The sequence below is a fragment of the Myodes glareolus genome, chromosome 7 (genome assembly GCF_982192425.1).
Source record: "Myodes glareolus chromosome 7, mMyoGla1.1, whole genome shotgun sequence".
Taxonomy (NCBI): domain Eukaryota; kingdom Metazoa; phylum Chordata; class Mammalia; order Rodentia; family Cricetidae; genus Myodes; species Myodes glareolus.
This window is the reverse complement of record NC_142032.1, coordinates 82,215,093-82,242,027: the sequence shown is the minus strand read 5'-3', so window position 1 is coordinate 82,242,027 and position 26,935 is coordinate 82,215,093. Positions and strand designations below refer to the sequence as shown.

General features: G+C 43.2%; 1 protein-coding gene across 1 annotated transcript in view; it reads right to left on the bottom strand.

The window, feature by feature from the left end:
* Positions 1-1,390: 1,390 nt before the first annotated feature.
* Ears2 (glutamyl-tRNA synthetase 2, mitochondrial) overlaps positions 1,391-26,935 on the bottom strand; it is a 29,723-nt gene continuing 4,178 nt past the window's right edge. Inside the window, exons 2-9 of the mRNA XM_048460466.3 lie at positions 26,749-26,904; positions 18,226-18,415; positions 12,602-13,074; positions 10,979-11,087; positions 8,219-8,372; positions 8,004-8,134; positions 3,172-3,307; positions 1,391-2,388 (exon numbers count right to left, since the gene is read on the bottom strand). Of these exons, the coding sequence (XP_048316423.3) occupies positions 2,305-2,388; positions 3,172-3,307; positions 8,004-8,134; positions 8,219-8,372; positions 10,979-11,087; positions 12,602-13,074; positions 18,226-18,415; positions 26,749-26,904 (1,433 nt within the window). The 3' untranslated portion in view covers positions 1,391-2,304. The remainder of the gene's footprint in view (positions 2,389-3,171; positions 3,308-8,003; positions 8,135-8,218; positions 8,373-10,978; positions 11,088-12,601; positions 13,075-18,225; positions 18,416-26,748; positions 26,905-26,935) is intronic.

Genomic DNA, 26,935 nt, shown 5'->3' with positions numbered 1-26,935 from the left:
GATCTCTGTGTTTGTTTCCTTAGTTGATGGATGAAGCCTCTCTAACAACAATTATGCTAGACTCTGGTCTATGAGTATAGCAGAGTATCACTAGGAATCATTTTATTTACTATTTTTTTGGTCAGTCATGTTTGGCTCTATCCTAAGTCTCTGGCTATCTAGCTTTTGGTTCCTGGCTTTCCAGCTTTCCAGGCAGTGTCAGGGGTGGGCTCCCTCTTGGCATGGATCTCAAGCTGGGGAGGACATTGGTCATCCACTTTCAATTTCTGTGTCATCTTTACCACAGCATACTTTGTAGGCAGGACAAATTGTAGGTCGAAGGTTTTGAGGCTGGGTTGGTGTCCTAATTCCTCCACTGGGAGTCTTCCTGGTTACAGGAGATGGCAAAGTCCTTTGTGATCAAGCCTCTATCACTCTAACAGCCTATTGGTTACATGTCTGTTGTCCTCAGGAGAGAGTGCTGGTGCAGAGAGGCTGTCCCTAAGAAAGTCTAGAAGCCATGGACCTGGTCACCATGCTCCTTAAGCTACTCTGAGTTAGTTAGGACCTCAAGAACAGAAACCTGGGGCTGGAGAGATGGCTCAGTGGTTAAGAGCATTGCCTGCTCTTCCAAAGGTCCTGAGTTCAATTCCCAGCAACCACATGGTGGCTCACAACCATCTGTAATGAGGTCTGGTGCCCTCTTCTGGCCTGCATGCATACAAGCAAACAGAATAAATACTGTATACATAATAAATATTTTTTTTTAAAAAAAAAAAGGACAGAAACCTGATTTCAGGAATCTGAATACAATGATTTACAAGCAATGGTGGCTATGATGAAAGGCACCAAATATAAGAAGAGTGAAGGTCTCTAGTTTAAGCATCATGTCTTGGGAACTGGACGAGAGCAGATGACCTTCAAGGAAAGGAGACACAGACTACCCTAAGTCCAAGGACAAAAAGCAACAACAAACACAAGTGTTTACCTGGCTTGAAGAGCAACTTCTCTCTTTATAATTAAAAGGAAAGCCTGATGTCTATTTGGTCCTGCTTGTGTAAATTATGGCACTACCTTCAAAAGGGGCCTGAGAATTGGGATCCATGAGTCCAGACTAGCACTGAACTATTGTGGACTAAACTGCGCCCCACCTACTACTCCAATTATAGAAACCCTAAGTGTCAGTATCATACAATGTGAGAGTGAGTAGCATTTAGCCTGACTGGTGCCCTTGAGAAACACTAGGATACACTGAAAGGAACCAGAGATAAATGTGCACAAAGGAAAGATTCTGGGAGGACACTGCACGTCAGGAGAGGCGCCCTCAAGAAACTGACCCTATGACACTTACCTTGTACTTCCAGTCTCTAGGACATTAAACAAATAAATAGTTTTTGTTTAAGTCACTATATTCTGTGATATTTTATTAATTTATTAATTAATTAATTTATTTTGGTTTTTCGAGACGGGTTTTTCTGTAGCTTTGGAGCCTGTCCTGGAGCTAGCTCTCGCAGACCAGGCTGGAATCAAACTCACAGAGATCCACCTGCCTCTGCCTCCTGAGTGCTGGGATTAAAGGCGTGCGCCACCATCGCTCGGCTCTGTGATATTTTATTATGCAGCCTAATGAACCAAGACCTCAGTCCTCTGGACTGATTTGGAATGTTGACCTTTTCTGTAAAGTAACTCCTAATATCTGCTGTAGAATGTGGCATGAAAATCAACACAAGGGGCTGGAGAGATGGCTCAGTGATTAAACACTGGCTGCCCTTCTAGAAGACCTGGGTTTAATTCTAAGCACCCAAATGATAGCTCACAAACCTCTGAAACTCTATTTCTAGGCGATCCATGTTTTCCTTACCTTTCCAAGAATCACTGGACGTATGCATGTGATACACAGGCATACATGGAGGCAAAATATCCAAACACATTAAAGATAGAAAAGAACCGGGCAGTGGTGGCACACCTTTACTCCTGGTACTTGGGAGGCAGAGGCAAGCAGATCTCTGAGTTTGAGGTCAACCTGGTTGGTCTACAGAGTGAGTTCTAGAACAGTCAGGACTCTTACACAGAGAAATCCTGTCTCGGAAAAACAAAAACAAAATAGGTTAAAAAAAAAAAAAGATATGAGTTCAAGTTCATCCTTTCCAGAATCAGGGAGGTGAAGAAGGTTGGGTTTCCCCGAAGGCCAACTGATGAGGGTATTCAGAGAGTCTGTTTCTCTTACTGTTGATCCTGAAAGTGTCCAGATGGGCCCCAGACCTCCTGATCTACTCAGAATGTGTAGAGGCCCTCAGAGCTGCCTTATTCCTATTCATCTTCTCCTTAGCTAGAAAGCACCTTCTGGATTCGCTCCTGTACTTCCTTTGCACCCAAGGACACCATCATCTCAGCCACAGGAGGTCCTTGCTAAAAAAAAAAAAGAAAGAAAAAAAACACAAAAATTCTGTCTTTTTGCCTTGAACTGCAGAAGGAATGCATGCTTATTTTCAATGTCTCAATCTGTAGAACACAACCCACAGGCCAGCCCAACCCACAGCCTGCAACCCCAGGAATGAAGCCTGTATTTATTGTATCTTCTTTTGTCTAGGGTGATTTTTTTTAAGTTTTATTTTGTTTTATGTATATGGGTGCTTCACCTGTATGTGTGTCTGTGTGAGGGTGTCAGATCCTCTGGAACTGGAGATACAGAGAGTTGTGCGATGACATGTGGGTGCTGGGAACTGAGCCCAGTCCCCCAGAAGAGCAGCCAGTGCTCTTAACCTCTGAGTTATCTCTCCAGCCCCTGTTTTTGTTTTATTTTTGCAGATCTAGGGATCAACCTTAGAGCTTCATGAATGCTAGCAAATGCTTCAGCACTAAGCTATAACCCAGCCCTACTCAGTCCTACTTGTCTGAATTTTTTTCCCCATTCAATGGCTCTCAGGAGGCTTTTTCTGCCTTTGCAAATTGGTAATCTATTATTCTCATGATCTCCTTGAAGGAAGGGATCATATGTGTACTGTTTATGCCATCTCCACTGTAACTATCACAGTGCCTGGACCCAAAAGATGCTCAATGGGTAAATAAGGGAAGTGATCTTTTCATCAGTTTATCATCCCCCTGGACTGGCCTTAGTACCAGACTATGAACATTGGCTGGGAGGGTCAATGAGGGGCTATCTACAACATTTCAGTACACGCTTCATCTCACCATCTGTCCACTGAGGGTCATTCGGAGGAGCTTCATCACGCTGCTGTACTTGGTGCCTTCTAGGCCTTCTGAAAGCTTCTTCAGTTCTCTGTTCAGCACATCCTGAGTTAGGCTCAAACCAGACGTTTCTAAAAGTCTAAAAGAGAACAAGTCTGAGGCAGGCGTAATGGTCATGATTATAATCCCAGAGCTGGGGAGGCAGAGGCAGACTAGCCTGGACTACAGAGCAAGTTCAAGGACAGTCAGGGATACACAGAGAAACCCTGTCACAAAAAACAAAAACAAACAAAAAACTTAGATAGTATTTACTATATCGAACAGCTCAGAGACATTGCAGAGGAACCTAGGAAGAAAACTTGAGAATGGGTTGGACACAGAATGCAGGACTAGGTAATTTCTGAGGAATTACTTGAAACAGCTTCAAGATTTGTCAAGGGGAGTATAGCACAGAGGAAGAGAAAGAAAACATCAGGAAACAGCAGCTCTAGGAACAGTTTCACTGTCAACATGCTAGGTAGTGATGGGGAACTTCAGCCAATCACATTTTGCTTCGGGTGTGTCCCCCTGGGGCCACACAAAACAAATAAAAGATCCAGGTGCCCTTGCCCCCTCCTCTTTGCCCTCTGCGGTCCTGGATCACTGGAACCCTGGTTTTTGTAAGTTTCCTTTCTTCTGTTTATTAAAGCTGTATATTTTATATTAAGCTAGTCTGGCGAATCTTTTATTACCAATCGCACCATGCCATTTCATCTGGCCCAAAAAAAAGGGGGGGGGGATTGATTGGTGATGGGATAATAATATATTGGTATTTGTGAGTTATTGTTTTTAGAAAATTGTATTGGTGTTGATTTTTGTACATTGATATATTGAATATTGTATGTGAGTATGCTTCTACCTCTATTTGTATTGATATATATATACATATATTTACATTCCTACCTCTGATTAAGATATTTATGTAATGATATACATTGTTTACATTTGTAGGTCATTGTCCTCACTCATTGCACAGTTGTTCATTCTTAGTCTTCAAGTTCAAGATAGATAGAAATCAATAGTCATATATGTTTGTTATATTTATATTTAGGCTAATCAGGTTATTTAGGTGCAAAGAGATCATACTTAGTATAGATAGTATAATCTTCAACCTCTTCGAAGAGCTGTAGAAAATGGCCTTTAATCTAACTCATAGTTCTATAGTAGTGAGACACAATCGCTCCTGGCATCACCGCTCTACTCCTGAAAAAACGTTGAGCACCAAAGACACTCCACCTGGAGCTTGTCTTCTTCTGGCAGAAAAGGCCTTTGGACAAAAAAAAAAGCCCATACTTTAAATAAAGTTAGATAAACCATAAAAATATTTAAAAATATTTAAAAAAAAAAAAGAAAAAAAAAAGGGGGGGGCTGGAGAGATGGCTCAGTGGTTAAGAGCACTGACTGCTCTTCCAGAGGACCCAGGTTCAATTCCCAGCACCCACATGGCAGCTCACAACTGTCCGAAGATCCAGTTGCAGAGGATCTGACACCTTCACACCAATGCACATTAAATAAAGTTAGATAAACCATAAAAAATATTTAAAAAAAGCCCATACCTCAACCACTGACAAAATTACAAAATATTCGTAAATGGATAAAAACAGGATTGTCTTATCTTGCCAAGACAGGATGAGAGAGTCCTAAAAGGTTTCTTGCCTTTAAAAAATGGCATGTCAGTTACATCAGGCCTTAGCCAAAGCTGGTTGACTCAACATTACATATGAGACTTTGAGTGATTGCCCAGGTATTCAGCTGTCTCTTCCATTTGTTGCACATTTCGGAAGTTTCCCGCTTGTACTTCTGGGTTGCTTGAGTAAAATTATTTCCCTTCTCAGATCTTTGATGGAGTTGAAGATTAGATAGTTGTAGTTACCATCTACATTATTTAGACTCCCTACATTATTTAACATCCCTATTAGAATGTTTAGTAAAACTTTTGTTATATGTTTCTTGCTTAATATTGTTTGTTGTTTGTAACTTTATATTTATTATTTGCTTATATTGTATATAGTTGTATTTGGTTTGGTTCTGTCTTATTTTAGAAAAAAGGGGGAGATGATGGGGAACTTCAGCCAATCACATTCTGCTTAGGGTGTGTCCCCCTGGGGCCACACAAAACAAATAAAAGATCCAGGTGCACTTGCCCCCTCCTCCTTGCCCTCTGCGGTCCTGGATCACTGGAACCCTGGTTTTTGTAAGTTTCCTTTCTTCTGTTTATTAAAGCTGTATATTTTGTATTAAGCTAATCTGGCAAATCTTTTATTACCAATAGCACCGTGCTATTTCAAGGCAGAGCCTCTTTCCCCACAAACAGAAACATGAAGGATCTAAACTCCAGCAGTCAGCAACCATCATCATTTCCTGGAAGCATATCTGAGTTTCGAGTGGTCCCCAACTAGTGAGAGCTGGACTTATAAAGCATCTATCCCAGCTCTGACTGAGGCAGGTGACTACATTCCACTGCAGCTTTCCCGGTCCCTTAGGATTATATCCCAGGGGTTGGAAAGATGGCTTAGCAGTTATGAGCACTTACTGCTTTTAGAGAACCCAAGTTTGGTTCCGAGTACCCATGTCAGGTGGCTTACAACCACCCTTAACTTCAGTTCTAAGGAATCAGTGCCCCTTTGTAATCTCCATGGACACACACACAATACAAAACAAAAACAAAACAACTTCTAAAACAATAGGATAGGGGTGCTATATCAATGCTACATAAGCAGACCCCCTGCTGCTCCTGATGGGGGGGGGGGTCTGGACCATGGTGCTCTGAGTGGTATAGCTCAGTGTGGAGTAGTACTGACTCAGGAAGTGGTCTTATAATGATCTGAAGAAACAGCCTCTCGATGTACACAGCTTTCCTTAACAACTGCCAGATTTCAGCAGCTGAGCACATGAAAAACCAAGGAGGACAAGGCCATTGGCTGCTACTGAGTCAGTTGGCACTCACCTGTAGACCCCCAGCTTTCGGCACTGGAAGAACCTGTTGTTTACAGAAGTCTATGGTGTCTTTATCATAGCAGTCTTACCGGACCAAAGGCAATCATTAACTGGACACAGGATCAGTACTGTTTATAAAATCAAGGAGATGAAATACTAAAAATCTAAAGTGCAAGACAGGAAGAAAATGGACATTCCTCAATTGTCACTGCATTCAAGGAAAGAGGCTGCCAAAGAACAGAAGGACAGGTCCCAGGAAGCTGCTAATGGCACCCCAGGAGACATTAGAGCTGGCTGAGAGCTTGGCACTGGTACAAAAGTGGTCTGGAGGCTCCTAGGCATTTGGGTATCAACTTTCATGACATGAGTGAGAGTCCCAGTGTCTCTAAAATCTAATCCACGACAAGGATGAGAAGTTGAGACATGGTCTTGGTGAACTGGAATTAATAGCTGGAGAGATGGTCAGCAGTTAAAAGTATATACTGCTCTTTCAGAGGACTTGAGCTTGGTCCACACTGGGTGGCTCCATTTATCTCTACTCTCCATGGGCACTGCATTCACATGTATAAATCTACACCAGTGCTTAAAACAATGCTGAATTTGGTATTTTACTCCCAGTACTTGGATGATGTCAGAAACAGGTGGATTTCTACAAGTTTGAGGATAGCCTGGTCTATACGTGAGTTCCAGACCAGTCAAGGCTATAGTGTGAGGCCCTGTCTCAAACAACAACAAACAACAAATAAACAAAACAAAAGAAAAAAGAATTAAAAACCCTACTATGGAATCTACCAAATTACTGATAATATTAGCTCTTGGGGGTAGACTTGCAAATATACTTAGAAATAACCTTGCAAGGTTAGTTACTGTACAATTATTTCTAAAAGAGAAATTTGGAAGCAACCCTAAAATACATAAATAGATTAATTAAATTCTTGTTGAAGTGATATTACAAGTAAAGTTAGCCATAGAAAGGAATGAGGAGACTTTTGAGGATTGGACAAATCTAGGCTGGGCATAGTACTCCATGCCTACAGTCTTAGCTGCCTGGAAAGATGCAGGAAGATCATTTTTGATCAGTTTTGTACTAGCCTGGGCAACATACAGTACCTATCTCTAAAAATATAAAGGAAAAAAGTGGAAATATATCTAAAACATCCAAACATTATCACTGTACTATATCCTTTGGGATAAAATGGAAAATAGAAATTACAATTATGAGAAGAACTAGGCAGATGGAAGAATGCACCAAGGTATAATTGTATACCACCATGTCCAGCTTATAATATCCACATTTAAAGCCTAGGCTTAAAAAGTTTCAGTGTGCTGGGTGGTGGTGGCACTCGCTTTTAATCCCTGAACTTGGGAGGCGGAGGCAGGTGGATCTCTGTGAGTTCAAGGCCAGACTGATTTAGAGAGCAAGTGCCAGGACAGCTAGGGCTGTTACAGAAAAACCCTGCCTTGAAGACCCCTCCAAAAAAATTAGTGTATTAATAATATACCAGACACAAAAATGATACACAGGCATACATGCAGGCAAAAGACTCAGACACATAAAACTAAATAAACATTTAAAAGTTTAATTAGACAAAAATCCTGTTATTGCTACAGTAAACCAGTTACTCTCTCCCCTACACACAGCAGAGGAAAAGGAAGCTCTGGGAGGGGAAGCCACCTAGACCTTTGGGGTTGCTGTCCTTACCTGAGAAGCCAATGAGAGAGCATTTTTTTTTTTTTTTTAGTTTGTCACAGTTTTGTGATAGGGTCCAAAAGCCAAAGGTCTGGTGTTGGTGTAGAGAAGCAAGGGCAAAGAATGGAAAAGGTGTGTCTAACCCTTAGCCAAGTGTGCAAACACTTACCCCAGCAAGCGTTTGACAATCACATCCACCTTTTCTGAATCAATGCCCAGTTGTGCTCGATGGACGGCAGGGCGAGTCCATAAGTAGGAGTACACTGGGGAGACCAGATCCTGCAGACGGCTGATGTGGCCCTGGGGAGAGACAGAGGTTGTCACCACAAGCACTGGGAGGAGTTGAGAAACACTGGAAGGGGAAAGGAGGCCCTAAATCCACACCTGTCGCAGCAGGATGATCCTCTCCACATATGCTGGGTTCAGGACGTCCTTGTCTTGCAGTTGGCTCCCGAATGCCTCCTTCACCAGGGCCTGCAGCTTCTTCACCAACTGAGGTCTTCGGGTCTCACTGCTCACCAGCCGTTGGAGGTGCAGTCTGAGGGTAAAGAAGGAGGATGCCTTGGTACGAGTACCCCAGGACTATGCCAAACCTTTCCCCTCGGGGAAACAGTAGGGATTTGAAGACAGTCACTCACATCTTCAAAACCCACAGATAAGTGTAATTTTTTTTGTATGTATAAAAGGGGCAGGATTTGATCGTGGTCACAGTCAGCCTAAGTCTAGGCAGACATGATTTGTTTTCAGTGTTTTTATTTTTACTCACTCTTTCACTTATTTATTTATAGACAAGGTCTCCCTATATATCTCTAGTTGGCCTGGAACTCACTATGTAGACCCAGCTAGCCTCAAAAACCACAGATCCACCTGCCTCTGCACCCCAAGTGTAGATTAAAGGTGCATAGCACCACACCAAGCATTTTCAGTGTTTTAAAAACAGTAGCTGATTTTTCCCTGTGACTTTTGAGGTGGTGGGGTGCAAACTCGGGACCTTATGCATGCTAAGGAAACATTCTAAAACTCAGCTACAGCCAGCAAAGGAACTATCTTAAGCTAGATCACGTAAGGAACATTCTGTTTCTCCCCGTGGAAGAAGCAGCTCTGGGTGCACAAGCCCCTGGCCATAGCCTTAAGTGGCTGGAGCAGGCTGGATCCACGCTGCTGGCTCAGATTCCTGTCCTCCAGTTGCCCTGGCCCTCTCCTCCTTGGTGTCTTACTAGCTTCTCCCTCCCCACACCATCACCTGATTACTACTACAGGCACCTGAGTTTATCAATAGGATCCAGGAATGTGCTTTTTGGCCTCCCTTGGATTATGAAGCACCAATATAAAAGGAGAGGTAAAAATGTATTCCTAGGATTGGAACAAGGGGCTGTTTCAATGAAGCACTCAGCTTCAGCTTCAAACAGCTTTCTGGTCAGTTCATATTTATCTCTTTTCTGGAATTCTAACTCTGAATTCTGGAATTCTCCTTCTGAACAATAAAGTCTCTTAAGAGTCCAACCCTCATATGAAACCCAGTCATCTTCAGTTCCCATGCTGCCAAGGAGACTCAGAGCAGTGCAGAACCAGGGACCATTCTAACCTGTGGCCCCTTGTCTGTGTTATAGAGGAGAGCCAGGCAGTAAAGTGGCAAACAGCTCACAGGGTTGGGACTGGAAGAGTCCTGGGTCCAAAGCCTGCCTCGCAAGAGTTTGCAATCACTCACATAGCCATTAGGAAGCTGGGGAGCCTTGGCAGAGACAGGGTGGTAGTGAAGGTTAAACATGGGTCTGCATTCAAACTACTGATGCCAGGGCTTGGAAGTCACCCATTCGGGAGCTGCAGCCTGCAGGAGTCTGAGGCTCCTGGTATGTCACAAGATGGAAGACAAGATATTATCAGAAGCTATCTCAAATGTAGACTGGCAAAAACATGAAAAACTTTTTGCTTAGCTTCTGATGTTTGAGATAGGCTCTATATAGTCGGGCTGGCCTAAAACTCTGTTATCTTCCCACCTCAACCCCCAGTGCTGGAATTACAGGCAAGAGTAATTTGGTTGAAAAAAATATTTTTCAAAGGAATATTACAGAAGTCAGGCAGTGGTGGTACACACAATTAATCCCAGCACTTGGGAGGCAGAGGCAGGCAGATCTCTGTGAGTTTGAGGCCATCCTGGTCTACAAGAGCTAGACAGGCTCTAAAACTACAGTGAAAACCTGTCTTGAAACAAACAAACAAACAAACAAACAAACAAAAACAAAAACAAGAGTATTAAAGAAAACACAGTCGGGTGGTGGTGGTGCCTGCCTTTAATTCCAGTACTTGGAAGGCAGAGGCAGGCAGATCTCAGTGAGTTCGAGACCAGCCTGATTTACAAAATGAGTTCCAGGACAGCCAGGCCTGTTACACAGAAAAGCCCTGGCCATGCTGAACTGATACACCACAAATTCAAGCCTGGAACATAGTCAAACTAAATGATTCTGAATTACTATTCCTATGTTCATACACTACCAGTATTTACTGCTATTGTTGCTGGAACACTAATAAGCCTTCTAATGTATTTATTGTGTCTCTCAAGTAAGCATGGCAGTGGCACGATGACAGAAACATCTGAGGATAATTATTGGTTAGATTAAGTCTGTGGGCATCAGTCCTAAGTACTCCCTCCCGTCCTTGAAAGCGTCTTTCAAGGAGGCTTGGGAGGCATCACAGTGTGTCTCTAACTGGACTCCATGTCCCCCTAAAATAGCACATCTGTGAGATAAAAAAAAAAGGTAGTTATATTGTATCTGACATGTTAGATTATATTCACTCTTGTAGGCCCCATGCAAGAGATGCCTTACTGCCCACTGTGTAAAAGTGCTAGTCATTTAAATTCTGTCTTGGATCTCCTATAGCTAACATACAGCAAAATTACAGAACTGATCAAGTCATATACTTAAAACAACTGCAGTTGAGTCGGTATGCTGACACACTCCTGTAATTTGAGCACTTGGGAGGTGGACGCAGGAGGATCAAGATTCATGGTCATCAATTGGTTACATACTGTATTTGAGGCCACTATGTAATCCAATCTGGCCCAGAATTTACAATTCACCTGTCTCAACTTTCCAAGTGCTGGGATTACATGTATGCACCATAGTACTTGGCTCTCCCACTTACCTATTGAATTCTGGGAGCTTCTCCAGGTCCAGCAGGGCTGAGTGGCATGTGATCCGGGTCAGGTCAAACTGTGTTATCAGCTCCGGCAGGGTCCTGCCCATTTGGTTCTCTGCAAGTCAGGTCCACTCAGCTGCTCAGCCCCTCCCTCATCTTATTTCTGTAATTCCTTTTATCTTTCTTCCTGCATTGCTCAGGCTGGCCTACAGATTTTGATCCTCCTGCCTCAGTTTCCCACAAAGCTGGAATACAGATGTTGGTACACGTCCCACTTTTCTCCCATTTTCACACACAAAGGAGAGCAAGTGAGCAAGCTATTGGTGTCCCAGTTTTGGATCAAAACTGCAAAAACAGTGTGCCCACTGCCTGGCTACTCCAGAGCTTCTGGTGTGCTTGGCTCTGAGTAGAGTATGGCACCAGCATGCCCTACAAACTTCATACTTAATGCCACAGTGGAGCCTCAGTACTGGAAGTTGCTGCTTTTCTGTTTCGTTTGAGAAAGGACTTTGGTATTATACAGTCCAGACTGACATCAAACTAGCAATCCTCTTATTTCAGCTTCTCTAATGTTGGGATTCCAAGTGTGTCACACCACACCCAGACTGAAAGCTGTTTTTTTGAACATTTTCTTATTTAGTTTATGTGTGTGTGCACACGCAGGTTACACAAGCCAACCCATGGAGGTTGGAAGAGGCTGTCAGATCCCTTGACACTGGAGTTACAGGCAGTTGTGAGCCATCTGATATGGGTGTTGGGAACAGAACTCACACTAGCAAGAGATTTTAGCTGCTGTGCCATCTCTCCAGCCCCCTGGAAGCACCTTCTTACTGAGCAGCAACACCTTTAGTGCTGTCAGAAGACACCATGGTCAGGCACAGGCCTCAAGAACTATATCCTTGCCTTTAATTCCAGCACTCAGGAGGCAGAAGCAGGCGGATCGCTGTGAGTTCAAGACCAGCCTGGTTTGTCAGAGCTAGTCCCAAGACAGGCTCCAAAGCTACAGAGAAACCCTGTCTTGAAAAACAAAACAAAACAAGAACGATATCCTTTACTGAGGATGTTGACTCTGGCAAGTTACAACCTCCTTGAGCTTCAAAATCACCTTAGAAACTAGGATTATCAAGTTATTGCAACAAGGAGTCATCCTATTTGGTACTTGGTTCTTCAAGGTTTGTGTTCTAAACCTTGAATAAGCTAGATTCACAGTGCACCAGTAATACTGTTAGAGCTCATACTTATGTAATCACAGTAATCATAAGGTCTGTGGCTTTTATGCTTATGGTGTGGCCAGACAGTGAGCTGGTTCCTTATATTTATAAGCTTACTGGCTCCTAATTAACCCTACGGAGCACACCCTTAGCCCCATCATATGGACAAGATTAATGGGACTCTAGGTCTCTGAGGGCAGGGGCAGTGCCTACTGTGAGTCTTACTCCATCAACAACAGCTGTGTGGGAAAACCAAGTGAGGAAACACAGTAGCGTGACTCAATAAACACCGCTGACTAGAATAATGAACTTGTCCAAGATCATGTAACTGCCAAGTGGCAATGCTGGGACTGACAAGCAGATCTGCCTGTGTTAAAGCTCAAGCTCAGCCACGAGGACCACTCTGGTGCATATGTACCTGCAAACCCCGAGCCACAGTTGGTGATGATGTCAAGCAAGGCTTCAGGCAGAAAACCAGAGGCAGCAAAATGTTCCAGGAAAATGTCCCCTTGCCTCTTAGACAGCTTGCTACCATCCCTGTTGAGGAGCAGGGGCAGATGAGCAAATTGAGGCGGTTGCCAGCCCAGCGCCTGGTAGAGAAGCAGGTGCTTAGAGGTGGAGACGAGCCACTCAGAGCCCCTCAGCACATGGCTGATGCTCATGTGGTGGTCATCCACCACACAGGCTAGGTGGTAGGTGGGGAAGCCATCACTCTTCAGGATAACTGGATCCCCCTCCACACTGGCCACTTCATGTTGAGTCCAACCATATACAAGGTCCTGGAAAGCTGGTGCTGCCTCCTCTAGGCGGAAGCGGATAGCAGGCTTGGGGTCCACGGCCAGCTTCTGGGCCACCTGTGCCTGGCTCAGGCTCCGGCACCGATTGTCATACCTATTGGGAGACAGAGCAGCAGAGCAGCTAAAAGAACCATTGACAGACACCCCACTTGTCTTTCAAGTTCTGGTTTTTACTTACAGTGCTGAAGATTTTACTCAAGGCCCTGGGTATGCTAGTAAGCACTACCAACTGAACTAAAATCCCAACCCTCACCTTTGGTATCTGATAGCTTATGACCCTGGGCAATGCAGTAACCTCTTGAAGAGGTTTCTTCTATCTAAAATGGAAGTTTAAAAATAAAGTCATGTGGGAATAACAGTACGGCAGACACTAACATTTTGCTGTTCCTTTTCTTTTGCTAAGGAGGAGATGGAAAAATGCTTAGACCAAAAGTAGGCTTACGTACAAGTACAGACCATGTTGCAATCTTGTGAACTGGTGCCAGTGATGGACCCAGGTAGAAATGTAAACCCATTCTATTCATTGAAAATCAAAGAAAACAACACTTGGTAGGTAAGGAAGGGCTAGGGTCCTGGGAAAGTTATTTCTTTCCAATGAGGTTAAGACGTACTTATAAGGGGAGAAAATCCCTCCTTTTATTCCTCCCAGGAGTATTCTGTGGATGCCACCCTCTGAGAAGCCAGATTGGAACTATTAACTCCACATACAATTAAGGGAGAGATGGCAAGGCTGTCAGCAGGTGGGGTAACAGTCAGAGAGGTCACCCCAGAGTTATCTCAAGGCTGTTCCTCTTAGCGTGGAGTAACCATCACCAGATTTGCCACAAGATGCAAAAATAAGGTCGATGTAGCTCACATCCTCCTTATTCAAAGTAGGCATGACTACCAGCATCAGCTTCACTTGGGAACTCATGAAAAACTCAGACCCCAACTTCAGACCTGCTAAGCAAGAATCTACAGGGTAATCCTAAGCCCAGATGATTCGCCTACTAGAGAAAGTACAGGGAGCTGTTGTTGCTGTCATTTAAAAAATTTATTTTATCTTTCACTTCTCTTTTTTTGATTGATTACTTCTTCAAAAATTATTATAAAAATTATGTGTGGGGGCTGGAGAGATGGCTCAGAGATTAAGAGCACTGACTGCTCTTCCAGAGGTCCTGAGTTCAGTTCCCAGCAACCACACAATGGCTCACACCCATCTGATATGAGATCTGGTGCCCCAGAACACTGTATACATAATAAATAAATAAATCTAAAAAAACAACAACAAAAAAAATTATGTGTTTAAGTACACCTAAGCACAGTGCCTGTGGAAGCCAGAACCACTGGAAGCCCCTGGAGCTGGAGCGGCAGGTAGTTGTGAGCTGTCTAATGGGTGTTGAGAACTAAACTCTGGTCCTGTGTAAAGCAGTATAAATTCCTAACTACTAAGCCAACTCCCCAGGCCTCTGGTTTGCTCCCCTTCCCCCACAGTTGTAGCTGAAAGTGGTGGCACACACCTTCAATGCCAGCACTCAGGAGGAGAAATAGGTAGGCTTGAGTCTAAAGAGCTTGTTTCAGGACAGTCAGAGTTACATAGGGAAACTCTGTCTTGGAAAAAATGTTTTTAAAAATTTATTATTATTATTATTATTACTATTATGCGTGTGCATGAAGTGCACATACCATGGTGCACATGTGGAAGTCAGAAGAGAGCATTATGGAGCCAGTTCTGTCGTTTCACCTTTCACACGGGTTCTTAGGCTAGAACTCAGGTTTCCAGGCATATGCAGTAAGCAGCTTCACTCACTGAGCCAATTCACTGGCCTCTGTCCATCACTTTTAACTTTCTAAGTGTATATTCAACAGTGTCCTAACAAACACAAATGTGAAGCTTGCAAACTCAGTTCTGGATACATCTAACTCTTCAATCAAATGTCTCATAGATCCCATGATATCATGTGCCCATAACTAAAAACAATTCTTTGTACCAATGGAATATAGTCTGTTTACAATTAAAAACAAACAGCTGGTCATGGTGGCACATGCCTTTAATCTCAGCACCTGAGGTGGGGGTGGGGGTGGAGACAGGTGGGTCTCTGTGAGTTTGAGGCCAGCCTGATCTAGAGATCTAGTTCCAGGACAGACAGGGCTACATAGAAAAACTCTGTCTTGAAAAACAACAGTAATAAACGAAAACAAAGCAAAACAAACCACACACACACACACACACACACACACACACACACACACACACAAATAAAAATAGAAAAGAAAAATTAAAAAAAAAATGAAAAGGAGCTGAGCATCAGCATCCATTCTTTCTTCACACTCACTATGGACATAATGTGCACAGAAGCTTTAAGCCCCTGCTACCTGGGCTTTCTTGCCACAAAGGAAAATCAAACTGTGAACCAGAAGAAATCCTTCCTTCTTAAGTTTCTTTTGTCAGGGTGTTTTATCACAGCAAATAAACTATGACACTATCCTACATACATATCACAGAGGCAAAAGGCATATTTCAAAGTTCCCTCACTGTACTGGTTCCTTTGCTTTTGCTGTGACAAACACCATGAGCAAGACAACTTATAAAAGAAAGCATTAAGTTGGGAGTATGGTTTCAGAGGGTTAGAATCCATCATGGCAGAGCAAAGGCATGGCGGCAGAAACAGCTGAGAGTTCACATCTTAGCAAGCAGGAAGCAGAGAGAGCATACTGAGAATAGCTAGTGTCTTTTGAAATCTCAAAGTTCACCCTTAGTGACACACTTCCTCCAACATGGTCCCACTTCCTAATCCTTTTTTAACAGTCCTGTCAACTGGGGACCAAGTATTCAAACACATGAACCTATGGACATCATTCCCTTTTATTTAAACCACCACTCTCATCACAACTCTCGCTTTTAAAACAAAGCATAAAAGACTTAAAGTTCATTAACAGGAAAGAGAGTAAATAATTCATAGCATTTCCATATAGAATATTTTTTATTTATTATACATATAGTGTTCTGTCTGCATTATGCCTGCAGGCCAGAAGAGAGCATCAGATCTCAATACAGATGGTTGTGAGCCACCGTGTGGTTGCTGGGAATTGAACTCAGAACCTCTGGAAGAGCAGCCAGTGCTTTTAACCGCTAACCATCTCCCCAGCCCCCTTGTTTCTTGAAAAGGGTCTCACAAAGTCCAGGAAGGCTTCAAAGTTCCAAGATAGCTAAGAATGACCCTGAACTGCTGATCTTCTTGCCTCCGCCTCCTGAATGCTGGAATTACAAGCAAATGTCACCATGCCATGTCATAAATGGAATAGTATAGAAGGGTAAGAAAAAAATTATGGGTTGATATAGAAACTTCCTCAAGACAAGAGGTGTGTAGTATACTGCACACTACCATTTACTAGAAAAGGTAACAGGAACTTCCGTTTGTCAGCATAGGCACTGAACACCAGCTGGTACCAACTGCCTCTTGAGGGTAAATGAGTGGCTAAAGGGAAGGTTAAGGGAGATGTTTCTGTACTTTTTGTGGAGTAGCTTAAGTAATAAACATGAAGCTAGTGAAATAGCTCAGTGCGTGAGGGTGCCTCCTACCAAGACCAATGACCTAAGTTCAATCTCCATATGGCAGGAAAGCACCAACTCAGGAAAACTGTCCTTTGACCTCTATATACACACTGTGGAACGTGCTGCCCACATGCGCCCATATAAGTACTAAACATGAAAAGTTTTTTAGATTTTTATGGGTTTTTTTCTTTGTTTTTTGTTTTTGTTTCTTTGTTTGAGATAGGGTCACACTGTGAAATCCTTACTGACCTTAAACTTGCTCTGTAGACCAAGCTAGCCTTGTACTCACAGATATTTGTTGACCTCTTGCCTCTTGAGTGCTGGGATTAAAGGCATGTGCTGTCACACTCACTTACTTTTATTATACTTAATATTTTAGTATGTGTGTGGGGTACGTGCATGTGAGTACAGGCATTATTTATTTGTTTGTTTGTTTGTTTGTTTATTTATTGGTTTTTTTGAGACAGGGTTTCTCTGTGGCTTTGGAGCTTATCCTGGAACTAGCTCTTGTAGACCAGGCTGGTCTCGAACTCACAGAGATCTGCCTGCCTCTGCCTCCCGAGTGCTGGGATTAAAGGTGTGCGCCACCACCGCCCAGCTTTATTTATTTATTTTTGTTTTTCGAAAACAGGGCTTCTCTGTAGCCTTGGAGCCTGTCCTGGAACTAGCTCGAGTAAACCAGGTTGGCCTTGAACTCACAGAGATCTGCCCACTGCCCAGCTGAGTACAGGTGTTTATAAAGGCCAGAAGAATCAGATTCCTCCAGAATTGGTTATGAACTCGGTGCTAAGAACTGAACTTGGATCCCCAACAAGATCAGTAAGCATTTTTTTGTTTTGTGTTTTGAGATAGCTTCTCTTTACATAACCCTGGCTGCCCTGAATTCACTATGTAGAACTGGCTAGCTTCAAACTCAGAGATCTACTTGCCTCTGCCTCCCAAGTACTAGTATTAAAGGTGTGTGTCACCATGTATAACCAAGTAAGTATTCTTAACGACTGAGCACGCTCTCCAGCCCAGAAAATATTTTACGCATTATAATAGGTTATTATTATTATTAAAACTAGTATCACTTGAGGTGCAGTATAACCAGCAGCTTCCTCTACAGCCACAATGACTGATCCTGCTTCTTGGCATTCAGGCTTTACAATGTCCTCCTTCTAGGTATGGGTTAAACTCACACTGAACTTTCACACTTGTGAAAGAACACAAGTGGTAAGATGTCACTTCCACGGTTAGGTGTATTTAATTGACAGGCTGTGAGCTGTCCTATGCAGATCTGTGTAGTTTTGAGATATAGTAGAGTTATAGGAATCTTTGCCTAGAATGTACCAAGTTATTTGTTCAACTTTAAGCACTACCAAAAAGATAAAAAGAAACGGGGTTTGGTCCTCAGCTCTGGAAATAAGAAAAGAAAAAGACAGCCCTTGTGTGTATTTTGGCAGTTTAGTGGGTTAGAGGAAACCTACCTGAGGAGCAACAGACAATATAGTAAGACCCTCGGCCCGCAAACAGCCTCTGGGGAGATGGATGCAAATCGCCTCAAACAAATTCCAGGGAACTGCATGCTTGACTTGGGCCCAACTGTAGCTTTCAAAGACACCCAGACCCAGAGTCCAGCTAAGCCCTACCCAAATGTCTGACCTGCAGAATCAGAGATGCTACAAACACAGGCTGGGGGAGGCATCCGAAATGGACTAGGGATCTCACCGGGGTGTCTGCCGGCTCCTCAGAGCTTCCTTCTTCAGGAGCTCCAGCCGCTGTGGTGAACAGAAACAGGGATAGGCAGCTCCAGACTTCAGCAATGCTTCTGTGGCCTGGGCATACAGTGACAGCCGCTGGGACTGAGTGTAGGGCCCGGCAGGACCACCTCGACGGGGACTTTCATCAGGTGGGATGCCTGGAACACAGATGGAGAACTGTCATCACACAGTAACACCAGAAAAGCACATAGTGCTTTTCTTTTTTTTCCTTCCAAGTATTCATCTGGGTGCTTTACATACACATTGAACTTCTTGTTTGTGTTTTTCTTTCTTTTTTTTTTTTACTTCTTTTTTTTTTAAGTAAATTTTATTAAATTATAAAAGTTTCCATTTCCGCCCCCCCTCCCAACACCCTCCCACTCCCTCCACTCCTCCTCCTCCTCCCTCTTCGTCCCCCAGGGCAGTCAGGGTTTCCTGCCCTGTGGGAAGTTTGTTTGTGTTTTTCAAAACAGGGTTTCTCTGTGTGTAGCCCTGACTGTCCTGGAACTTGCTTTGTAAACCAGGTTGGCCTCAAAGTCACAGATTTTCACCTGCCTCTGCTTCTCGAGTGCTGGGATTAAAGGCATGTCACCAGGCCTTGACACACATTGAATTTTTAAGCCTTATGATAATCCATGAGGCCAGTACTACCACAATTTCTGAGAGACTAGGGGTTAAAGATCACATAGTCTAGTCAAGGGGGTGGGGCATAGGGATGTGGGTGGGCTGTCTACTGTGTATCCTTTCCATCCGTCTTTTCCCAGGTAAGAGAGAAACCAATTGAGGCCAGTAACCAGACTCAAGAGAAGGCAGGAAGGCTAGGATCCAGCCGGTCCCAGTTGGATTTCTGGCTGTTGGTATTCACTGGCCAGGACAGGAATCACAAAGGATGACAATGTATAAATACTAGGGTGCCATTCACTCTGCAGTCTGCTTTGCTGGTTTTTTCTGCAACACTCCCAAAACCTTTAAGCCTTCCTTCCAAATAAGTGTTGACACCATTACAATCTGGAAGGAAAAACCAAGGCATATGGGCATATGGGTATCACTAGCTCCAAACCAAATCACACATTTTTTTTAAAAAAAAGTTTTTTGAGATAGGGTTTCTTTGTGAAACAGTCCTGGCTGTCCTAGAACTCTTTGTAGACCAGGCTGGCCTTGAACTCACAGATTCCTGTTTGCTCCCCCCGCCCCCCCGAGTGCTGGTATTAAAGGTGTGAGCCACCACTGCCTGGCCAAAGCCTACATTCTTTATTTTGAATAATTCATCCTTTTTAAGCCTCAGCTTTCTCCTCTGGAAAATGAAGCTCACAGCCTTTTGTAGAGAATTGTGGGAACAAATGCATTGGTGTTTATATGCTTACAGAGTATAGAGTCTGAAGGCTTGTATGTAAGACAGTCTCAATAAAGCTGCATATTAAACCCAACACTTACAGGCTAGACTCCAGCTTCTGGACTCATGTGTGAGAGACAGATATCAACATTTCCAGTAGAGGGCAGGGGAGATGCAAGGCCTGCCGAAGGGGGCTTCTGCCCACTAAGAGCTTCTAGTAAAGTAGAGTAAGAACATAGATCACCTTGTAACATTAACGCTAGCACACACACTCTACACAGATGGACCTTGGTTCAAACCCAGTGGACAGCGCTGAGATCTTGGGCAAGTCCACTTTGAACACTTTCAACTCTTCATTTGTAAAACAAGATGCAAATAGTAAGTGTCTCATAAGGGTCCTAAGAAGCCAAAATGAGATTAAGGACAAATCATCGGGCACTTGCTAAATGAACTATATATTCTGGCTAAAATTACTGTTATCATAACCTAGCTACCTCTCACACAGCACCTTCATTTCTTCATTTGATAAAAAAGAACGTGGGGCGATAGGCATGGTATCTCAAACTGGCAATCCGATTACTTGGGAGGCTGAAATAAGAAGACTGTCAAAGTTCAAGGCTAGCCTATGCTATATAGCAAAATCCTGCCTCAAAACAAGACCAAAAACCACACACATATGAGGCTCAAAGAGATGGCTCAGTAGTTAAGAGTATTTACTGCTCTTGCAGAGGACATAGGTTTGGTTCCCAGCTTCCATATGGAGGCTCATAACAAACTACCTGTAATTCTAGTTCCAGGAGATCTGATACTCTCTTCTGGCTTCCACATGCGATATACATAAACTCATGCAGACATATACACACACAATAAACAAGCAAACAAACAATACACTTACACTAAACAACCTCATCAGAACTAGATGGTAAGCCTTATTGCTGAAAGCATAACACATTTTGCTGCAGGACATTCAGTTAATAAGCAGGAACTGACCTGAAAACTTCTTCCTTGCTAAGGTTTTTATAGCATAGAAGGTATAAAGCAGGCTGCTGGGGAAGAAAACACATTAATGGCATCCCTGCAGCTAATGCTGCATACTACAGTACTGGCCCACAGGCAAGAGTGTCCCAGTGGTGCCAAGAACAGCATGAAGGTCATAGAGATAACTAACTCCTTTTGGATTGGGTTTGAGGCATGCTTCACAGGAAGGAATTCAAGCTTGGTGTTGTAAACCTGGCCAAAAGTCCATGGTTCATGAGGTCACAGGCCTTCAGGAGGAACCTACTATTGCTGTTTTATAAGCTGTTAAATTGCCTTCTAAATTTTTATGCTTATACCCTCAACCTTTTCAGGGAAGCTTCTCTTTGCAATGGTCAGCTCTTATTACAACAGCACATAACTGGTCAGAGTGCTGACAAGTGTCTGCTGAGTGCTTAGCTCCAAATGGACATCTTTCATCCATTTCCCCACCTCAAGGTCAGAGAACATCTCAGAAGAGCAAAACTAATCCAGGAGCCAGCAGATGAGGAGGAGGGCTATAAAACACTGTCTTGAGACATGGCACGGTCACTGCACTCATGACCTCCCTGCAGCCATGATGGTCTGGAGAAGATTAAGTTAACATTCTCACAGACAGTTCCACCTGGACTCACTGGGATAGCGACTAAAAAAATGATAGAATGGGCTGGGGAGATGGCTCAATGGTTAAGAGCACTGGCTGCTCTTCCAGAGGTCCTGAGTTCAATTTCTAGCAACCACATGGTGGCTCACAATCATCTGTAATGAGATCTAGCGCCCTCTTCTGGTGTGCGGGCATACATGGAGGCAGAATGTTGTATACATAATAAAATACAACAAAATAATAAATAAATCTAAAAAAAAAAGGATAGGAGCTGGAGAGATGGCTCAGAGGTTAAGATCACTGACTGCTCTTCCAAAGGTCCTGAGTTCAATTCCCAGCAACCACATGATGGCTTACAACCATCTATAGTGAGATCTGGCATGCAAGCATACGTGCAGGCAGAATACTGTATAATAATAAATCCTACAAACTATAATTACAACAGGCCCAGCATTACAACAGGCTCAGCACTAGTGGCACTAATATCTTGAAGGTAACCAATTCTATCTGATTATACTTATGGCCAACTCATATTTGCTATCGTAAACTTAGTCAAGAATCTGTGGCTGGAGGTCACAGATTCTAGAAGAAACCTACTACTACCATCTTTAAAAAGGGGAAAAAAAGGATAGGACATGAAAAGGGAGAGTGGGATGTGTTGAGGGTACCTGGGGAAAGGAAGGAGTTGGGGATTCCTAGGGAAGTGGGAGGAGGAGTTAGTGTGCTTATGATCAAGACACATTGTTTATATATATATATATATATATATATATATATATATATATATATATATATATATATATGGAATTCTCAGAGAATAAATAAAAGATACTCTGTGCTGGCTAGTTTTATGTCAACTTTGACACTTAACTGGAGTCATCAGAGAGGAAGGAACCTCAATTGAACCTCCACAGAATCAGGATTGTAGGGCAGCCTGTAGCACATTTTCTTAATTAGTGCCCAGTCCATATTGATGAGGTCACCCTAAACAAGTGGTCCTGGGTTCTATAGCCATGGGGAGCAAGTCAGGAAGCAGCATTCCTCCATGGCATCTGCATCAGCTTCTGCCTCCTGAATCCTGCTCTGTTTGAGTTCCTATACTGACTTCCTTGGGAATCATAAGCCAAATAAACCCCTTCCTCTCCAAGTAGTTTCAAATCATTGTTTCATAACAACAATATTAACCCCACTAACTAGGATATACTCTATTAATGGGGGAAGGGAACCACAACCCACTTTTGGGACCCATTCATGCAGCAGTGATGGAGGAGGGTCATCTGTCTATGTGGTACTTGTAAAGTTAAAGCCTTTCTTTTTTGTTTAAACAGAAAAAGGGGAAATGATGGAGGAGGGTCATCAGTCTATGCGGTACTTTCATTGGTTAATAAAGAAACTGCCTTGGCCTTTGATAGGACAGAAAATTAGGTAGATGGAGTAGACAGAACAGAATGCTGGGAGGAAGAAGGGAAGTGAGGCAGTCGCCATGACTCTCCTCTCTGAGACAGACGCAGGTTAGGATCTTTCCTGGTAAGCCACCACCTCGTGGTGCTACACAGATTACTAAACATGGGTTAAAGCAATATGTGAGAATTAGCCAATAAGAGACTGAGACTAATGGACCAGGCAGTGTTTAAAAGAATACAGTTTCCGTGTAATTATTTTAGGGTAAGCTAGCCAGGATTTGGGTGGGAATGCAGCTGCTGTTCCTTCAACACAGCAGACAGCTGCTGCTCTACTTTTCAAAATACCCTGATGGCCCTTAGGAAAGGATAAGCATGAAATAAGCATGGTATGTATGCCTTAGAGCTCCAGCACTCACTAGGATCAGGAGTTCAAGGCCATCTTTGGATACACAGTGAATTTGAGGCCAGACATGAGACACTGTCCCCACAAGAAAAAAAAGAAAGAAAGAAAAAGACAGGGAAACTAGAACAAGGTTGAATGAGGTAAATTTGTGGATCATTTCCATATCAAAATTTATTAGTTTTGGGGGCTGGAGAGATGGCTCAGAGGTTAATTGCACTGACTGCTCTTCTGGAGGCCCTGAGTTCAATTCCCAGCAACCACATGGAGGCTCACAACCATCTGCAATGAGATCTGGTGCCCTCTTCTGGCCTGCAGGCATACATGGAGACTGAACACTGTGTACACAATAAATAAATAAATCTTTAAAAAAAAATTATTAGTTTTTTAAAGATCTCCATCTTTTTTATTAATTTCATTCTCAAGACACTTTCACATGTGTATGTACAGAGTATATTTTTATCTTTCCCTTTACTCTTATCTCCCTCTCATTCCTATAACACCCCTTCATCCCTGTTAGGTATCAAACCTGGGGCAAAAGCCTATTTAAATATCAAATCAGACTTGGCAGCCAGGTTCTCCCTGAATCCCTCAGTCCCTGCCTGTTACAGGGCCCTCCTGGCTGGCATATCCTGCCCCTACCCTGAACTTCCAACTTAACTACTCTTCCTCCTCCCCCCATCTACCTACCTTTCCCTATAAAATCCAACCATTTTGGCTTTCTGGTCTTTTTGTCTACTTTCTTTTGGGCCTCCCGGCTGCTGCACCTGGTAGCCACCCCCAACCCATCCCCAAGGCTCAGGGTTAGATCAGCTCTGGATTCAACCAGATGTCCCTACCTCTGGCTATGTCTCCCTTTTATCTACAGTAAACTTTCTCCTCCACCATGCCTAGGAGTAGTCTCTTCTTTCCTTTTTCTTTTTTTCATTCTATTCTCACCAGTCCCTTTCCCAGATTTAGGACTTGGTTTCATTTTGTGGTCCCATTTTGCTTACCCAGGGTCATCTGTGTGAGTAATCAATGTGGCCTTAGTAACTTTTCACTGCTGTGATCAGGCCCTGTTTACACAACAGTGTGGCAGTGGGTGCTCAAAGAGGACAGGAGCAACAGCTTTCCTCAATTCCATATGAGCTTCACACAGTACCTGCAGCAGCAAGAGTCCCATCAAGCTGAAGTTGTCACATGGGCCTGCGTTTTACTGAGTGAATTTGCTGGACCCCACTAAAACTCATTTTGATTTTTTGTAGTCTTTGGGCCAAGATGTAGGATGTCCTTCTGTATATGTGTTGCTTTTGTTGGTTAATGAATGAAGTTGTTTTGGCCAATGCAACAGAGTAAAGCCAGGCGGGAAACCAGAACAGAGATAGAGAGAGAGAGTAGGTGGGGTCAAAGAGATGCTTGTAGCTGCCCAAGGAGACAGATGCCCAGAACCTGTACAGGTAAGCCACAGCTTTGTGGCAATACACAAATTAATAGATGGGTTAATTCAACATGTAAGAGCTAGCTAGAAATATACCCGAGTCAATGGCCAAGCAGTGTTGTAATTAATATAGTTTCTGTGTGATTATTCAGGTCTGAGCGATTGGGAAACAATACAGGGCCATACAGGCATTCTTGTCATTCCTCACCCAACACTACTTCTCTTCCACAGAACTTTTGCATCTGATTCCATCTACTCTAAATAGCCAAAATTAGCCCCTTAATTCATTCAAGACTCTATGCCCAGAGAAACAACCCTATCAAGAAGAACATCCTTTTCTCAGTTTTCCAACATGTTATTCTTTCTCTGTAACTTTGCAGGTGCAAATATACATGTAGAGGCCAGAGGCTGACATTGGGTGTCTTCTTCAAGGACTTTCTACGTCATTTTTTAAGATTTTAAATAATTGATCCCTTTGTATATGGATGTTTTGTCTGCATGTACATATGTGCACCATGTTCATATGCACCCACAGAGGCTAGAAGAGTGCTGGAACCCAAACTAGAAAGTGCTTTTACCTACTGATCATCTCCTAGCCCTCTCACTGAACCTAGAGTTCACTGGCCAGAACTCCTGGTCAGTGAACCCCCGGGGATCTGATCTCAAGTCCTCACACCTGTACACAGCAAGCACTTTACCCAACAAACCATCTCTCCAGCCCTTTCTCTATAATTCTCATCACAACTTAATATCAGGTTAAGGATGAAGTACAGGGCCAGGGCACAATTTAGTGGTAGAGTACTTGCATAATACGCACAGGCCCTGGGCTGGAGCACCAATACAGTTTTAAAAAAAAATTCTGGGTGGGTAAAGTCCTAATACTCAAATTTTTAAGGCTGCAGCAAGCAGATGGATCAAAGTGATCTTAATGACTAATACATTCCTTTAGTCAATGAACCTCAACTACATATATACTAAAATTTCACTAATAAAAGCTAGAAATAAATGAGTTTCTGCTACTTAGGAATTTAGAGCCTGGTGAATAATTATCCGAGGTGAGAATATATATCTTCAAGTAGTCTTTTGTTTTGTTTTGTTTTTTTGAGACAGGGTTTCTCTGTATTAACAGCCCTAGCTGTCCTGGAACTAGCTATGTAGACCAGGCTGGCCTTGAATTTACAGAGATCCACTTGAGTCTGCCTTCCAAGCGCTGGAATTAAAGGTGTGTATCATCACCACCCGGCTTCAAGTAGTCTTCGTATTTTTCCTTAGGGTGTTAACTTTCTCTAGTGCCTGTCTTTAGTAGGAACCCACAGGAGTTCAAGATGATCCAGGAAACTCAAAATATGTTCTTTATTTCAACAAGCCTAGTTAAATTCAGTATTAAATTACCCACAATAAGATCAACTCCTAAAACTGCACTCATTTTGTTCGACTCACAATGATGAGGTTTAAAAATAAAATAAATTTAAGCCTAGGTTTAACAATGGACAGTGTTCATTTAAAAAAACAATTAGCCAATGAGGTGGCGCAAGGGTCAAGACGCTTGCGGTAAAGCCTAAAAATTGTAGTTCAGGCCCTAGAACCCACACTGTAGAAAGAGACCCAACTCCTGCAAGTTGTCCTCTGACACACACACAAGTGCACACACACAATAAATGAAAATAAAAATTAAGATAAAGAGTTAGGGAGAAGACAAAAAAGGAACTTTAAAAAAAAGGAAAAAATGGGGCATTCAGTTGGGCACGTGGCAAAAGTCAACTTTAATCCCAGCACTCAGGAGGTAGAGGCAGACAAATCTCTCATTTCAAGGCCAACCTGGTCTACATAATGAGTTCCAGGACAGTCAGGGCTACATAGAGGAACCTGATCTACATATCTACATACATACATACAAACATTCTATATACTTCAGCTTTCTAGTTCTTCTTGGAACTAAAAGTTGGACAATTTGAGGTCACATTCTCATGGGAGCAGGAGCTGGTGCTCATAGGCACAGTATCCTTTTCAGAAGACCCCACTTCTTCATGTTCACCACAGGCCTAGTCATTCATTCCCCGTGAACCTGTTTCCTGCCCTGACCTCTCAGGGAATGCACTTAAGCAACTGGGATAAGAAAAGATATTCCACAACAGCCATAGAGCTTGGCTTCAGGGAGTCTCATCATTTTTCTACAGGAAGCATCCACTACCCCAGACTGTGCAGATTTCTGTTTTCCCTGAGTTCTTATTCTCCACCTTGAACGCACAGAGAAGACCCACAGCTTTCTTCTCTGCTTCCTGTTCCTCCTCAGAGACTCTTTCCTTGCCAGCCTCACCTGCCCACTCCAGCATGTCCTCAATGTTCTCTGCTGCCCTTGGTACCAGTCGGCTCTGATCAGTGTCCTCCAGTCTCAGAATGAAGCTCCCTTGGTGCTTCTTGGCAAAGATGTAGTTGTAGAGAGCGGTACGGAGGCCACCCAGGTGCAAGAAGCCTGGTAGAAGAGAACAGGTCAGATAGGACAG